The sequence below is a fragment of the Chionomys nivalis genome, chromosome X (assembly GCF_950005125.1).
Source record: "Chionomys nivalis chromosome X, mChiNiv1.1, whole genome shotgun sequence".
Lineage (NCBI taxonomy): Eukaryota > Metazoa > Chordata > Mammalia > Rodentia > Cricetidae > Chionomys > Chionomys nivalis.
The window spans coordinates 94,959,649-94,971,960 of NC_080112.1; the positions used below are offsets into that span (position 1 = coordinate 94,959,649).

Sequence of the window (12,312 nt, forward strand, 5' to 3'; positions counted from 1 at the left end):
CACACACCTACAATTCTAGCACTTAGGTGACCGAGGCGGGAAGATAATGAGGCCAGGCTGGATTACATAGCGGGACTTTGTCTCAAATACCACCACCGCTGCTACCACCTCCACCACCTCCTCCAGCAGCAGCAGCAGCAACAACAACAATATCAAAGCTACCTTGATTTTGGTTATTCATTTTTGCCTAAGACTCCTGCCTAAGGACTTTAAATGAACATTTCCCACATTTGTTGAGGCAAAGTCCATTGATCAATCAGCTCCAAGATCTTGGAAGTTACTAGAGCAAAGAATTGTATTATAGGGAGAATCTTTGGGGGAGCAGTTTATCTTGACTAGGGAAGGGACATGCAGTCACCTACTCCAGTCTGCCAGTTTATCTTGACTAGGGAAGGGACATGCAGTCACCTACTCCAGTCTGCCAGTTTTCTCCTTTCCACTATGAAGAAAGCTAGTTTTTACAATGTCTTACAGGGGTCTCCCCAATCTGGATTTATCTGTCACAACGTTCTCCACATTATCTTATCAGACTCTTGGGATGTCTCCCTTGTTCCTCCTTCAGGGCAGACACAGTGTTCTCTCTCTTTCTCTCTCCTCTCTCTCTCTCTCTCTCTCTCTCTCTTTCTCTCTCTCTCTCTCTCTCTTTTGAATTTTTGAGACAGGGTTTCTCCGTAGCTTTTGGTTCCTGTCCTGGAATTAGCTAATTGTAGACCAGGCTGGCCTCGAACTCACAGAGATCCTCCTGCCTCTGCCTCCCGAGTGCTGGGATTAAAGATGTGTGCCACCACCGCCCGGCCACAGTGCTCTCTTAAGGGCCTTAACACTAGCTCTTCTTTCTCCAGTGTATTTGCCTCCAATTCTTCCTTCACATGTCCCATTCTCAATAAAGTCAATACTCGGCATTGTGTTTAAAATTACATTTTTTTTTTACCATTGGTCCCAGCAATTTGGCCTTCTTTACCCTATATATTTTCTATTCTTCAAAATTTTTATTTACTTATTCATTGTGCATACAGTTATTCACCCTGTCCACTGTTTGTGGTGTTTCTTTTTACTATACTGCAAATGCTAATAAACCAAGACGTTTTGTGTCTTACTCACTGCTGTGTCTTCAATGGCTAAAGTAGTATCTGGGGCATAGCAGACAACAAAACATATTCATTGAATGAATGAATGGATGGATGAGTCATTAGCACCTGAGTTATCAAAGGAGGAAGGTTTGTTTGGGCACCGAAGGAGCTCCAGAAACCCTCACAAAATGAGACTACTTTGCTCTAGGTGACAAAGACATCCACTAGAAGCAAAGGAAGACTTCGGAGGGGGACATAGCTGAATGAACTCCAGCATATACTGATGGGGTGAAAGGGAGCTCTCCCATACTGGTCTGATAGTGAAGAGCAAAGGGCCCAGTGTGGAGAGTGGGACAATACAATGGACAGTTGAACTGAAGAAGAGACGAACAAAAGTCATCAGAGAGCAGAGACATTTGGAGGCACTGAGCTGCAGGGGGGGTGTGTGGCAAAGAAGAGCTACTCTGGGCTTCGGGACAGAGCGTTCCAATGCTCAGGCAGTTGGAGAGTGTTGTGCTACACACAGAATGCAAAGTCTGCCTCTAAAAGCCAAGGAGTGTTTCCCGGGACAGGCAGGCTTCTGGGAGGTCCAGAAAGATGAATAGAAGGAAGACACTCTGAACCAAGTACAGTAGAAGGAGGCAGAAGCAAAGATGAAGGCAGATTATGCAAGGCAGAAAGAGCAAGTGAGTGAGTAAGCTTGAGAGACAGAGAGTCAGAGAGACAGAGAGACAGATGAGAGACAGGGAGTCCCCCAAACAGGCTAGCTCACTGACTTTAGCCTCTACTTCTATCCTGTGTTTCTTCTCAAGACAACTCTGCAAAGGTGTGAGAATGTGGTGTGGGAACAAGGAGTGCGTGCGTGTGTGTGTGTATGTGTGTGTGCGTGTGTGCTTTTGCTTGCACTGTGCTTATCTCAGAGTGTTCTTTTAATGGCATATTGGATTCTCATCAGTCACTTGGCCTGCCCCACTGGACTGTAACTCCACTGTAACTCCAAAACTCCAAAGGGCTTGGATGCGGAGACAAGTTGGGGAGGGCAGAGCTGAGGCTGGAGCAGAAAGGCTCTTTTTTGTTGATTCATGCCGCTGGCAGAAGATATGAGGCCCGTGATGACCCTTAATGGCGGATGCCCACTAGTCCCAGCTAGAGCTGATCTGCCTGGGAAGGCTGCTTGCTCTCTAGGGCCTTGAATAGTGGTAGCCCTTTGCCACTGGTGGGGCAGGGGTGGAGACACTGCTCAGCTCCTGTCAAGGCCCCAGAGGCCTCTGTTACCTGATGAGTTCTATGAACCTCTCCCTGGGGGCTTCACTCAAGTCCTCCTCATTAATAGCCACAATCTGGTCACCAGCCAAGAGCTTGTCCTCAGAGGGGCCTCCTGTAGAGGAGAGGAGAGAGGCATGAGGCCTCAGAGGTACTGCCAGGGAAAGTGCAAGCCTGGGCAGAAGCCACATTCCTGAGGGCAGCAAGCCGAGAGAGAGAGAGAGAGAGAGAGAGAGAGAGAGAGAGAGAGAGAGAGAGAGAGAGAGAGACTATAGTAGAGGCCTTCAGATGATGCAGACTGAGGCAAGATGGCGGAGGTGTTGCTCCAGCTTGGACTTCTACCCGTGGAGGGCAGAGGAATGAAGAGAGAGGACGGAAAAAAGAGTAGAGCCTGTTTAGCACAGCATGATACAGGAGCAAAGGGCCCTAGGCTCAGGTGCAGTTGTTAGGTGTCTGGTTGGCCTGATTCTAAAGAGGGACAGAGACTTCTGTCTCATTTGAGGGGTTTCCTTAGGCCACATGAACGACTTTCAGACTGCTGGAGGTGGTACAAGTGGCAAGAGCAGGGGAAGGAATCTTCTCACTTGAATATTATTCATATTTATTCTGGAATGGTTTGGGCATTCATGTGCTTGGAGATAGGAGGATCGATTTTAAGACTTAAAGGGCTTCATTTTTTCCAACACTGAGAGGTGCTGTCCCCTATAAATGTATAAACAAAGTACAGGTCCCCCCCACCCCCGGGGTAGTAGGAAATCTGCTTGCTGCCTTCTCATCTCCAATAGTAAGGCTAAGAGCTGATCTGTGGGGAAGCTACATGTCTTGCTTAAGGCAAAAGATAGGGACAGAGAGGTGTCACAGACAGTAATGCTTCTGCTATCTAGGAAACTTCCTTCCTTCCTTCCTTCCCTCCCTCCTTCCTTCCTTCCTCCCTCCCTCCCTCCCTCCCTCCCTCCCTCCCTTCCTTCCTTCCTCCCCTGAGAAAAACTTTTCAGAGACAGAGAAAGAAGTCAGATTCAGCATGACTCAAACCCTAAAGAGAAGCTAAATGATACTATTTGTGGCCATTTTGAAAAGGCCAGATCCCAGTTTTTCTCTTCACAAAGAAGTGCGCTGCTCATTTACTTCTCGAACATATACATAGCACATACGTCACCAAAGGCACAGGCCTGTAATCCCAACTGCTGGGGAGGCCGAGACAGGAAGATCTGAAGTTCAAGAGTACTGGGGCTACTAAGTAAGTTCAAGGCTAGTCTGAAAAACTTAGCAAGACCCCGAGTCAAGATAAAAAAGTAAACACAGTCAAGAGGTGAGATTTTATGGCCCAGCATACATGGGGTCCAATCCCAAGTACAAAAATAGTCACCCGAATATATCTCAGTGGCTCTGGCACCTGGGACTCCTGTGGGGTGGACACCTAAGCCAGCACAGCCTGCAGGAGTCACCAAACAGCAATGACATCGGCGAGGCCACGCCTCATAACAGCTCTGTGATTTCAGGAATTGTGGGTATGGGGTTGACAATCATATTCTTTGCAGCTCCGAAGAACTGGGCTCTAATCCCATAGTTGTAATTTACTGTGTGACCTTGAGTGAGACGTCTAGTGGCTCCCAGTCACTTATCTGTTAACTAAGAAAATGACAGTACCTATACATCATAAAAATGTTGGGATGGTAAATGAGTTGATGAACGTACAGTATTTAAAATAGCCGATTGAGTCAGGTAAAGTGGCCCACACCTGTAATCTTAGTACTTGGGAATTGAAGGCAGAAGGATTAGGAGTTCAAGGTCAGTCTTAACTACGTGGCGACTTAAAGGTCATTTTACATTGCATAAGAACCTGCCTCAAAAAACAGAACAAAACAAAGAATACAAAATAGCTGATCGCTGCCCGTGAGAGCTGAATAAATGATGGTTATTGGATCCTCCCAGGGATAATTCCTTCCCTTTGTGTCAAAACCAACTATCTTTGTCTAGGGATGTAAGGCCGTTGGTAGACTGCTTGCTTTGCTTACGCTCGGCCATGGGGCTCATTCCCCAGAACCACACAAAGTGGACACATTCGTGCACACCTATAATCCTAACATTCAAGAGACAGAGGCAGGACAATTACTTTAAGTCCAAAGCCAGCCTAGGCTACATAGCTGATATCAGGCTAGCCAGGGCCACACAAGACCCTGTTTCTAAAACAAACAAATACAAAAGCCAACAAAATGAAAATAACAACCTCTTAGATGGAGGCTACTTTCCTTATTTCCCTTCCTTCTTCTTCCCCTGTCCACAGCTTGTAATAGAAGAGGCTCTTATAGAACTCAGCTTCCTTCCTGGGCCTCGGGTGGTGATAATGATCTATCTTTTGCACAAATGGTTTGTGGGCCTTCAGAGCTATGCCTGACCCTCTATAAGATTCTTCATCTTTTCTTATGGCCTTATATGGGCTCAAATATCCTCTGCATCTAGTAGCTGCATGAATCAGCCCACCTTTTACACGGTAGGACCTGTCAGCCCCTAGCTGTTTTGTGACTCTATCATGGGACTTTTCTTTCTTTCTTTTTTTTCAAAATTTAATGTGCATCCATGTCCAGTCTCCTGGAACAGGAATTACAGACAGTTGTGAGCTACCATGTGGGTGCTGAGAATTGAACCCGGGTCCTCTGGAAGAGCAGTCAGTGCTCTTAACCACTGAGCCATTGCTCCAGGCCCAGGAATTTTCTTTTCGCCCCTTTACCTCCTTCTGCTTTAAGACAGGAATGAGATAGTGGAGGGCTTTTTTCCAGTTTTCAAATTCTGTTTACTTTGAAGTTAAAGTAGGGGACTCCTGGTGGTCTATTGTTAGACTAAGTTTCACTTATTCCCTCTTCCCAAGACAAATTTGGTTTCTGATCAGAAGACAGAACTCTTTTGCCAACTGTATGGCTGACTCAGGAGCCTTAGGTTATCCACAGACTCCTGTATTGAATTTTGTTTACTTGTGCCCTCTAGTTGAAGAGAGCTTACAGAATTTTTTTTTTCCCTTTTCCTTTGAGGATAGCGAAATTCATCAAGTTTCTGCAAGACCAGTTTGTAATCTGCTGCTCCTTTTGACTGACTGAGCCACTGTTGTAAACATCTCAAGCCTCAGGCCTAGCCAGTGAGGAATAAAGCCCTTTCCTGTCAATGCAAAGAGAATTCAAACACAACAGCGCTTGGGCTCTATCTCATTGACAATGGCAGGGGTTCATACTTGGGGGCAGGGTACTTCTTCCTTTTCCTATCCCATGCATTCTCATTCAAGCCCACCTTGCCCCTCACCAACTCAGACAGGCTCTGAGCAAACGCTTGTTCAGCTGCTTCCTGATTGAGTGACCCTGCTGTGCCTCAGTTTCCTCATTTGTAAAACGGGAGTGATGCCTCTTACCTTGCCGGCTTGGCTGTGAGAACTAGACAAAATGATTTCTTTTCCCCTTTGGTTTTTTTGAGACAGGGTTTCTCTGTGTAACATTCCTGGCTGTTCTGGGTTCATTCACTCTGTAGACCAGGCTGGCCTCAGACTCACTGAGATCCACCTGTCTCTGCCTCCCAAGTGCTGGGATTAAAGGCGTGCGCCACCACCACCTGGCTGAGAACTAGACAAAATGAAAAAAAAAAAGGACATAGAAGATGCTCTGTCAATGGGAGCTTTGACTGCTGCCAGTCTGGCCTTGAGACAGTTCGCTCTCCCTTTCCTATCCTACCAGGGGTCTCAATCTTAATTCTGGTCTCCACTAACTCATCCTTCGCATGACTTGTCTCCACAGCCTGGAGATCAAATTCTTTGTGTGTATGTGTGACAAGTAAATATGGACACACGCATGCCATTGTGCATGTGCGGATATCAGAGAAGAATTTTGTGGCGTTGACTCTTTCCTTCCACATTTATGGACTCCAGGGATCTTCAGGTCGGCACAGCAAGCACTTTTCTTCGCTAAGCTTGTCTGTCTCTCTGGCCCCCAATTCTTGAGGATAGGAGCTGTGTTTTGTGCTTCCTTGCGACACTGCTGGGCTTAGAGTAGGCATTCTATAAATACTCGTTGAATTAAATTGAATGGTACTTTCTTATCCAAGGTATGATGTATCTCCTATGCATGCTCTCTGCAAAGGCAAGGTTTTTTCCCCCAAATCCTCTTAATTGTGGCCACCTCGATGGATTGGTATTAGCTGACAAATCTTTACCCACGCTTGGTAATACTTAGTAAGACCATATACTTAGAAGCTCTGCTCTCTGGGAAGATATGTAGGTATTGGAGACAAAAGCCAAGGGTTGGGGATACCCTCTGAGGGACACCTACCTGGCCTCACAGATTGAATCACCACAGGCCTCTCACTGCCGGCTACGAAGCCAAAGCCATATATAGGGTCCCGGTGGATGGTCACTTGTTGCAGTGTCTCTGCTGGCAGCTGTACACATTCATTCATTTGCACTTTCTTCCTGCATCACATGACTGGGGGAAGGGGAAGATAGGAGCAAAACAAGATGCAAAGGGAACTAAGCCTCAATGGCAGTTGGGAGAAGCATCAATTCTGGCTCTGGCTATGATAGCTGGGAGATCGCAGCTTAATTTCCTTCATGCTTTGGGAGCAGTAGAAGTGATGACCTCGCAGTTCATACTGGTAAAGAGGGAGCTGGGGGATGGAGGGGGAGAAGCTACTTGTCTTCAGGAGAAACTGGTGACATGGGAATTGCAAGTCACACTCCTTTTCTATGATGCTGGGACTCTACAAGAAGCCTACATGCAAATGCAGTGTTCTGAAGTCAACTGGTATCACCTATCTTAATTGGCTATTAACTCCCTCAAGGAAACGAACCCCCCCCCCGGGAACAGGCCCCGAAAGCAGGTGAATAAGTGGGAAAGGAAATGTGAAGTCATTCCGGAATGAGGAGCAGCTTCACGAAGTCCTTGTGCAATTTTAAACTTTAATGTCTATTAGGTGATATATAAAAAGGAGCTATTTAGGTGGCATATATAAACAAGCGTGCTAATGTTCGGGACCATTACTTTACACAATTGTACATAATGCCAACTTATTTCACTTAATGGGACAGCTGGAAAATGGCTCCTGTGGCCAGAAAGGGAGCATCTTCTTGAGGTTGCGGACAGATCTGAAACTCAGTCAAGCCTGGAGAAGAGGAAACACTTCCCTCACACCTGGGGGGAGAGTCCACATCATTCTCTCAGCGCCTACAACTTAAGCTCCTGAAGGTTAGTCATTCTACACCAAGGGCCAGGGCGAGGCATATTTCAGGCATTTGAATGAAGAGTCCTGGGTAGTGGGGGTGTGAGTTTGAAAGTAGAGTTTGTGGGGGCACTGGGTGCTAGGTACACCTGGGAGAGAGTAAAGCAGGGAATGGTGGTCTAGAAGAAGGGCAAAGCAGGCAGAGGTGAAAGAGAGAGGACCAGGGCCTAAGGACTCAGGTCTTAGTTACCTGATCTGACTCCCCCACACCCTCAGTCTTTCAGGTATGGCGGACGAGCCTAGGTTTCTTCCCTCACATATCTGTTCTCTAGAGTGAGAGTTCTAGCCAGCGCTCTTCAAAACAGATGACTAGTACAAGGTTTGTAAAAGATGTGGGAGGCTTTGACTCCGAGAGCGATGCATTTGTTGACTAGCTAAGAACTCCAAACTCTTCGGTGCCAGGTGGGTTCTAACAGCAAGCTTGTTTATCAGGAGCTGACTAACGAGAGCAGAGCTTTAGAATGTTTGTGGGGGAGGTGAGGCTTGGAGTAATTATATGAAAGATAAACGAGAGTCCAGCAAGGCCCCCGCAGCTGTTTCCATCGCAGCGGACCAAGGCTGATAGCAATCAGCAGCATGCGCTCTAGCTGTACCCAGTGTGGCCTGGAGACCGTCTTTCATCCCTCAGGGACGTGGAAAGGGATGCTGGTACGGGGCAAGTCTCTAGACGGCAAACTTGGGGGTCTCTAGAAGGCAAATTTAGAAGTTGGCTCCCTCTCATCTTCCTACCCTAGTAAGACAAAGGGACCCTTTCTAACAGAAAGACATGAAGCAGCTGGAAGGTGGCTTGGCTGTTGTCCTGAATAGGTATTTTGGGGTACAGGATATCTTTGAGGGTGACCTGAGGTACTTCCCTGACTTTTGTTCAGAAGGGAGCCAGAACGCATTGTCTTAAGCTACCATCTTGCCTCAGCCTTGAGGTTGCTACTCAATTGAGCCTTTGTTTCTGCTCCCTAGTCTCGAAGACAGTAAGAAGCCTCTACCTGGGACGCCATGAGCTGGTTGCTGTTGTGGGCATCCACTGGGGCGGGGTGGATGCTTGAGAACCTGTTGGGTTGCACAGCCCCTGGCATGGGGAGCAAAGATACTGCAGATTTGTCATGGAAGTACCTGGCACTGTCCTGTACTCACCCTCCCATCCCAACGACTAACAATCCAGATTTGCCCTCCCTTTTCATTTCGTGAAGCTGGGGACACTTCAGCCTCCGGTGGGTCTTGAGGCACCACCATTACTGATGAAAACAATTGCTCTTGGAGCCAGAGCAACTGACAAGTTGGAAGCCTTTTGTGACATGTTTTCCTTTATTCTTCCGACTCACATCGGCCAATCAACGAGTATTTATGGAGTACCGACTCAGGCAGTCCAGAGCCCTGAGGACAACGGAAGCTCTAGGACATTGGCTTCAGAGAGCTACCAGTCCAGCTTGAAAGGAAAAGGCAAAGGTCCAATGCACACAGGAATTAGAGTGTGATTGAGGCTAGTAGATGAACTTGACAACCAAGTCAACCTTGTATATTCAGAGGAAAGGGTGGAGAAGCTGGAGAAGGTGCTAGAGAGGGTGTGAGAATGGTTCTGGCGGGCTAGGAAAAGACACACTGTGGAGAGAGACAGGAACCCATGCTCTCTCTCACAGGAGACCCAGCTGTTCTCCGCCATACAAGGCACGTCTCCAGGTGAAACGGAATCATGCTTTGTTCCTCATTAGAATTGTTCCTGAGCTGGCTAACTGTCCCTAGCTGGAACCTTCTCAATTCTACAAGTGTACAATGCCTCACGATGCCCAGGCCTTCCCACATATCTTGGGGCAGGGGAGAAACCTCTATTAACAGACCTAGGAGGCCATTTTCTAATCCAATGGAAGGTCTTCCTTCCCTCCTGAGGGCTGCGTCTTTCAGTGTCTGCAGCCCAGTCCCTCTGAAATTTGCTAAGCGTCCGTCCCGAGACTTGGGAGTGACACTGGAGGCAAGCAGTGATGGATGAGAGGAGCGCAGCTGGCCAAGGGCCACGTGACCGCCTTCCCAGGGAAACTAGGCAATTTGACTTAGAAAACCATTTGACTTCTGGTCTCACCAAACAGGGTAACTTTGAGAAAATTACAAAGCAGCCAAAGCTCATGAGTTCCCCTGCCCCCGCCGCCCCATTGCTTTGTTTCTGACATATGCTATTTTCTTCTGTTGTTTGCCCCAAATATGCAACACCTTCATCCTGTGCCCTTTGATACACAATGTCTCTCAAGTATCTGCTCACCCAACACCAGGGTGGCCCTCTTCAATCAGTGATCCAAGAGAAAGTTCTAACCTTTTCTTTCCGCCTCATAGTAACAACCCTTTAGGTCCACGTGCTTCTTTGCATACTGACACCTATTACCTCACATCCGTTATCTCCTCACAGCTGCTATCTGTCCTGCCAAAGAAGCGAGGTGACCGCTCCTCCCCCAGTCCTCAAGGTAGAAGGGACAGATACCCGAGAGACGGAGCACATCCTTGGTCCAGCTGGGGCCAAATCTCCTTGGCAAGTCCCCAAATCCCAGCACCATCAACTACATGCTCTCGAAATCCTGGATCCCTGATTACCCAGAATCTCCAACCCTGGGAATAGTAACATGTCATGTCCTGGCTGGGCCTGGATGCTCGGCACACGTGATAATTAACCCGTCTCTGATCCTGTTCCCTTTCTGTTGTTGGAAGAATGAAATGAGGTCATGGTTACAGAAGAAAAGCACTTAGAAGGTTAAGTATAGCATACGATTGTAGAGGAGACAATATTACAGGTAGCATTATTCAAGGTGGCCAGAGGAAGAGAGAAAAAGGGAGCCAAAAATGAACCTTCACCCAAAGCCATGCAGCTTTGGGGCCTTCCCACGCTCTTTCTTTCTAAGAGACAGCTCTGCAATCAATGTACTCTGCTCCTTTGTTAGCGGGGCAGCCCATTTCCTGGCCCAAACTATCAGACAATCTGACTCCATTTGAATGCTTTGATTGCTTTGTGAACCAACTTAACCTCCATCACTGGTCAAAGAGAAACCAGGAGCTGGAGTTCACACTAACAACTGTTGCTAGGCAGGATGAGGCAAAAGACAGATGAACTGACAGGGCAATGAAATGCATCTGCGCTAATGCTCTATCTCTCTGTGCTTTGGGGCAGGAGGACTAAAATGTTACAGTTACATTTCCAGGCATTGGCTTTTAGTTCTCTGTCCCTCCTTGCCATTGGCTCTTTTTTTTTTTTTCTTTACATTTGGTTGGCTCCTTGGGGAGTCTTGTCATTCTCCTTGAAACTGGCAGGATTTGGAGCCATGTGGCGCCAATTAGCCCTCTGATTCCAGTAACTGGAGCCTGACTCTCCTGGAAACTCCAAAGATTCAACACAGCAGGCAAGCAGCTGGGTACCTATGAGATGCCACGGGCTCCAGGTGGCAATAACGGGAGTCCCATCTCCAGAGCTCTGCAAGAGCAGCTCCTCTGTGTGGAAAGCTCTTTCCCTTGGAAAGGTGCTTTCACCCCTCATTTCAGCTAGCTGCGTCTTCCTGTGGAGTGCTGCTCAAATTTTAATGTGCACATGGCTCGTGTGGGGGGTATTACCAAATTATTCTGAGGCAGCCAGTCTGTAGTCAGCTCTGACAGTCTGACCTATTCCAGGGTGATGCCACTGCCGACTATAATTTGGGATGCAAGGCTGTTATCCTTAGATAATGGGAGACCCACAGGCAGATGGGAGGCACTGAAATGCTTTTACTCTGTTTTTTTTTTCACCATTGAAGGTCCCAGATAAAACGTAACTGCTGCCAGGGGTAGTGGCATGCATGTGTAATCCCAGGAGTTGGGACAAAGAGACAGTAAAATCAAGAGTTCAAGGTCATTCTCAGCTATAGAGGCCAGCTCCGTCTGCATGAGACCTTGTTTTGAAAATACAAAAAACCAAATCAGTAAAAAACCCATTATCATCTATCATGGACACGTTAAGTTTTGTAAACAAGGCTCTGGATGGCTGAATCAGATATATCTGAGGGATAAATACGGAGAGCTCAAAACATTTATGAAATGAGACAGGCAAGGTCACTTTGGGGCAAGGAAAGGAAAGATATGGATCGATTTGACTCTGCTGAAGAATGTGGTCATCCCAAGGACTAGAGACATCTGGGAGTCAGGTAGTTAGATACAGTAAAGTAACAGAGCTAGGAGTTTATTGAGGACTTACCATGTACCAGGATCTATTCACATATTACCCTCCTCCATCTTTATGGCAACCTCCTGAACTTGACTATTTGACAGATGAGGAAACCGATTTGACAAAAGAGATCATATAAGCTGCTAAGGAATATCCACTTAGAAGCCACACGGAACTCAACATGAACCCAGGTCTGCCAATTAGTCTACGATTTTGGCAAGAACCTATGAACCTAATGGATTATCAAAATGTTATAAGGTCACCTCGGTGGACTGTTCCTTCCCAAGTGAACGGAGGGCTGTGTCAGTACTGTCGTTAAGAGTAGCCATCTTGGAAGCCCATTACGCCAGTAAGCAATATCAGGGATGCTAGGCACAGAACTGACCTCCTCTTATTAGTGAAGGATATATTCTAAGATCAAGGTTTTTCTCACCCCAAAGTTACCTTAAATCAAAGATAATATCAAACTCTCTATATATTGTGGTTATTTTTCTGTATGTACATCACTATGAACAAGTTTAATTTAATGAGTGAGGCACAGTAAAAAAAATAACAATG

At 46.9% G+C, this 12,312-nt stretch overlaps 1 protein-coding gene across 1 annotated transcript in view; it reads right to left on the reverse strand.

The window, feature by feature from the left end:
• The window catches only part of Frmpd3 (FERM and PDZ domain containing 3), a 75,015-nt gene extending 68,229 nt beyond the window's left edge, over positions 1-6,786 (reverse strand). The window contains 3 exon segments of the mRNA XM_057759250.1: positions 2,346-2,448; positions 6,641-6,762; positions 6,764-6,786. Coding sequence (XP_057615233.1) covers positions 2,346-2,448; positions 6,641-6,762; positions 6,764-6,786 — 248 coding nt within the window.
• Positions 6,787-12,312: the final 5,526 nt, after the last annotated feature.